Source organism: Lactuca virosa, chromosome 5 (assembly GCF_052849685.1).
Source record: "Lactuca virosa cultivar CGN04683 chromosome 5, Lactuca_virosa_CGN04683_v6, whole genome shotgun sequence".
NCBI lineage: Eukaryota > Viridiplantae > Streptophyta > Magnoliopsida > Asterales > Asteraceae > Lactuca > Lactuca virosa.
In genome coordinates this window covers 332190828-332195858 of record NC_136430.1, presented here as the reverse complement: position 1 = coordinate 332195858, position 5031 = coordinate 332190828, and the positions used below count along the sequence as shown (strand labels likewise).

The window sequence follows — 5031 nt, the reverse complement described above, 5'->3', positions numbered from 1 at the left end:
TGCCACATCAACTTTTCTCTTTGATTTTTCTTCATCTTTTCCAACCCACAACACACGGAAATCCTATCTTTCTCAACCCACTCAATTAAAAAAATACTAAACAACTAAGGTACAAGTCTTAAAACACATGGTACAAGAGAAAATAAGAGAGAAAAAGTAGAGAGAGATGATGAAGTGGGTTAGTGAAACCAATTAAACAATCCGCTGATGAGGGAGTGGTACCGACGGTAACTTTATTGCTAATTAAGATTTTACCTTAGTTGTTTAGTATTTTTTTTAATTGAGTGGGTTGAGAAAAATAGGATTTCCGTGTGTTGTGGGTTGAAAAAGATGAAGAAAAATCAAAGAGAAAAACTAATGTGGCAGTGGGTTCAGTAGGTTCAGTAAGAACGGCTCCCTCCTCCCTAACGTAGAAAAGTAGAAAACATACACCATAAGCACATAAAGGTAAGCTTATCAAACCTTGAGGACTAATTTTGTAGTAACCCAAAGATTTCACATATTTATGATTTATCCTTCAATCATAAAATCTAGAGAAAGAAAAACCCCTTGAAGAAATGGCGCCCCTTCTTTCCCTGAATCAATCGACCTGCCTCCAACCTTTATCTCGTATGGCCCTCTCCCTCAATACTCCGTCGGTGATGCCGTTCAAGGTACGTCCGAGACTGCTTTCTTACGAAACTGGCGATCTGTTTCGATCATGTCCGTCTGCTAACTAAAATTTAGGTTTTCATTGTGCAATTTGAGTAGTCTGTCGTGTATTATCTTAACGTGTGTGCTGTAATTATCCATACGAAATTGATCTATTTTTGTAAAGGAACCCCATATCCCTCGAGTTCTATAATCAAAACTACGGTTTCACTTCTGAAGTGAAATTGGGTAATGTTTGAATTTCGAAATCGGCATGAAATGTGTATAGTTTTCCAATGTTTATGCTTTGAAGTCGATATCTGTACACAATCTTTACTTTTTCCAATTTGATAACGCTACTATTAGTTTATTACCTATTACCTTCCTGTTTTAACCCAATTTTAGGGTAGAGAACCAGAATTATTGGTATATAATTGGTCAGATACGAGTTTCTGAGTTTTCTGATTATTGCAACCTAAATCACCACAATCTTCTCTCTAAATTCATGCCAAAAATCAAACAGAAATCCAGATTATTGGTTCCCAACCTGTAAATCAAACAATTCTGGATTGATTTTTTACCTGCATACATTCATTTGGACTAACAAATCTCTTATACTGACACAGGGTTGGTCAAATCAATCTAATTTCTTAACTTGTAAACCAAATGGCTTATCATCTGCAAAATCTTGTTCAAAAGTCATGTCTGCAATAAACATGAATGCATCACAACCAAACGACCATGGAAAGCCAATTGATGACCTTGTAACAGAAAAGGCAAGAAAGTTATGGGATAATTCTCCCCAAGAAATCAAGAACTTCCCATGGACAAGAGCCTTGGAGAATTTCACCCAACTTATTATTGACATCATATTAGTAGTCACCAAATACCTTTATATACCAGTAATGGCAATCACTTCTGTTAGTGAAATGTCATATTGTGCTCATGAAAGAAAGCTAGTCATAATCCCTCTTCCAATTCTTATTGGTGTTGCTGTAGCTGGGGTTTTGAGAAACAGAGCATTGAAATTATCTCCATTTCTCAAGGTAATCTAAGATCTCTAATTCTTTATATAAAATAAACTTTCTTATTCTAGCTCTAATATTTATCTCCTTGTCTTTTTTTTTTCCTAGGATGCTAAAGTTCCATGGCATTTATATGCAAATATGCTTTTTTTCACTTTGATCAAATTGCCAGGCCCGATCTATCCGTATTGGGGACGCATTTTTATACCACATTTTGCGAATGGAGGGTTGTTTAGGACTCTATGGTTTCTGTTTTTATGGTACAAGATGCCTAGGAAAGAAGTGCACACTAATCTTGAATGATCAAGAATTGTATTTCTTTAAAAGTAAAAGACATTTTTGTTAGATTAGCAATGTAGTATTAGTATAGGGAAGAATATGCATTTTTGTTATGGGTATTTTGTGCCCTTTTACTCTTGAGACTGTCATGACAGGGCAAAACAGAACAGAATGACCTTGTACTGCATTTGATGCTGGTGGGTGTCGGTGTTTTATAATATTTGCTACACAACAACAAAGCAAACTCTCAACAAAATTTTATTCATTCGATTCAACTTTCAAGAATCGATGTTGGCAAATTATTACAAAAAGAAACGAAAAAGCATTTAGCCCTTATGGTATGCCTGTTAGAATTGGAGGATTAGAAATCGGCTTTCCTCTTCCCATTGTAAAACCCCTTGTCACATCTGGCATTCGTGGGCCTTTAGGACTCATTTTCATTGAAGATGCTTCCAAATGGATTACTGAACTGCTTGTTTGTGTTTGTGGACTCGGTGCAAGAAGCCCACGACTACTGTGTGTTGGGGTCCGTGACTTTGATTTCCCACGGGCCCGCGCCCATCCCTTCTTTGAATTCTCCTCACCCTATCAAAAATCAGTACTCAATTATAGCAATCTACTTTAAATGCCTCAAAAATTGAAAAAGAAAAATTACGTTGTTTTCGATGCCTAGTTCTGCAGGGGCACTATTAGGCTGAGAAGGTTCTTCTGACATGTCAAATACATCATCATCATTGTCAAGTAGCCCATCAAAATCTAACTTTCTGGTCTTCAGAACAGATTTTGGCTGAGTTTTTAAATTATTATATAAATAAATAAGTCGATTATGATGATCTTTTATAGAAATAAAGAAATAGAGATTGGTGATCACATACTGAACGTCGAATCAACAACCTAACACGGAACCCCTTTCTCCAGTTTCTCTCATCGTTCAATTTATCAACCTAGAAACAAATTATTTGAATCAAGTATCAAGACACAAAAGAAAAGCGCGTTAAATTAAAAGAGTTTAGTTTAACCATAGAAACATACTGCTTTTTCTGCTATTTCGGTAGTTTCATATTCCACTAAAGCATGGAGCTTATTGCTAAATACATATTCCTCTTTGGAATGTGACGAGTTGGGCTCGGGGGGATGACATATACGAATGGCTTTCACACTGATCAATAGTTTTTCTTAGAATTAATTGATTTGGGTTGCCAAAAATATTGAAAAGTTTGAAGCTTTTTACCTTCCAATCACACTAAAGATTTTCTCAAGATTTTGATGAGAATGATCTTCGGGAAGGTTCTCGCCAACAACAGTACAGGACTGCACAACAAATCAATCTATCAAACTTTTGCAGTTTCTATAAAAAAAAGTTATTCTTCCAGCAAACCCTAAGCTGGTTATTCTGTTTTACCCCATGAATCAGGTATACAGTGGCCCACTAAGTGGCTCAGTAATCCATTTAAAATTTTAAACTTTGCCAAGATTCAAACCTGCAATTCTTCTTTATCTTTCTCTGTGAAGGGATGTCTAAGTCTAACTTTTTTCCCATCATTGCTTACAACCTAAAGCGGATTGAAGCATCATTATTTAAACCAATAAGAAGGATTTCCAAAAGATGAAATCTTGAAAACCAAGGTTGAAGAACAAACCAACTTTGAAGAGGAACGGAGAGCTTGAGCAATTAAATGGTTATTAGTGATGCAGGATTTGATTTTCTTCATAGATGCAATAACAGATATGGGAACTGTAACAATATATGCATTTTGGAACAAAATCATTACAACATTTTAATGGTGAAAATGGTGAGTGTGTGATCAATCTCACCATAGCCTTCTGGATCCTTGCTAATGTGTTTCACCAAGGACTCGTTTGCAAGCAGGCTCAGCCCACTGAACTGATACTCCACCTGTTACAGACATGGATTCATGGTAGCAAACAGAATATTAAGATTGAATATGAAGAAAATTTGTATGATGTATTAAAGAATTGTTATAATATGGTGGGAAAATAATGATGGATCAAACTCACTCAAACCAAAACAAGCAAAAGGGACCTGTTTGATGATCTTTTGTTGAAGATCTTCAGTGAGGACATTCTTCGAATAGTTGGGGATCAAAGCATTAGGGTTCGTAAAAAGATGCATTTGCTGATCTTGATCAGCAGCGCTAGCATAAATCCAATCAGCCGACCCACTTCCATCGTTCCCACCCATACCCATGTAACTAAAATACGGGTAAAAGTAACCCGAAACTGGAGATTCGGTACGTGAACTTGGAACAAATTCGGGTGCTTGTGCATTGAATTTGAAAGATGTAGGACTCGAAATTGAAATCTCTCTCTTTTCATCCCTCTTTGTCGTCGTCGACTCCTTTTCGAGCTTTTCCTGTAATTTTTCTTCTGGGTGTGCTTGCGCCATTATTGGTTTGATTTCTTTATCTCTTTTGTTTTTTGTTTTTTTTGTTTGTTGAGGTTTTTTTGTTTTTCGGCTAATCTAATCACTCCCCATTATGAAATTAGAGATCTTGTTTCTTATTCTCTCCTTTACTTCTTCTTCTTCTAGATAGACAACAAGAAACATAATTTTTTTTTGATAGAGGGGAAGTGGTGTTGGAGCGGGGAAGTTGCCATGGATTTCTCAAGGCAACAGTAATTTAATGTCCGATCCATATTTGACGCCGAAAGAAGGATTCTGTTACCGTTTCTTCTTGGGCATGATAACAACGAGGGATACTTCATACTTGTTGATATAAATTCGGGACCTAAATATTAATGTTAGACTAAACCTAAATTCGTATAGATTTTAAAAAATGTTTATTTATTTATTTAAAACTTGATTCCATACTGGTATGAGTTAAAATGAGTGTTTGGATAGACTATCTTTTTAAAAACAACTTATACCGGTGTGGAACCGAAAACAAGTCATTTTTGATAAGTTACTAAACTCTAACTTATTATAACTCCTTTTAACTTATAGTGTCTAACATCTCTAGGAATCCCTTTTATGGCTTTTTTTTTTGGAAAGGGAACTTTCCTAACGAGGGTTTCCGGGCCAGCTTTCGCGCACCGACTAATCCCCGCTGCAACCATGAGGCTTTTCCTCATGCCT

General features: G+C 36.1%; 2 protein-coding genes across 2 annotated transcripts; one reads left to right on the top strand and one right to left on the bottom strand.

Annotated features, from left to right (window-relative positions):
- Positions 1 to 505: 505 nt before the first annotated feature.
- On the top strand, positions 506 to 2121 carry EMB1273 (embryo defective 1273). The gene is made up of 3 exons (XM_079051892.1): positions 506 to 653; positions 1257 to 1676; positions 1764 to 2121. Exons 1-3 carry the CDS (start codon positions 558 to 560, stop codon positions 1956 to 1958), a joined length of 711 nt encoding a protein of 236 aa, XP_078908018.1. The 5' UTR covers positions 506 to 557; the 3' UTR covers positions 1959 to 2121.
- Positions 2122 to 2171: 50 nt separating this feature from the next.
- On the bottom strand, positions 2172 to 4661 carry LOC145115582 (la-related protein 6C-like). Its single transcript, XM_079051890.1, has 9 exons — positions 3979 to 4661; positions 3750 to 3831; positions 3575 to 3669; positions 3416 to 3487; positions 3166 to 3245; positions 2967 to 3093; positions 2810 to 2878; positions 2590 to 2721; positions 2172 to 2519 (listed from the first exon to the last, which is right to left on the bottom strand). The coding sequence occupies exons 1-9, from the start codon at positions 4339 to 4341 to the stop codon at positions 2268 to 2270; spliced, it is 1272 nt and encodes a 423-aa protein (XP_078908016.1). The 5' UTR covers positions 4342 to 4661; the 3' UTR covers positions 2172 to 2267.
- Positions 4662 to 5031: the final 370 nt, after the last annotated feature.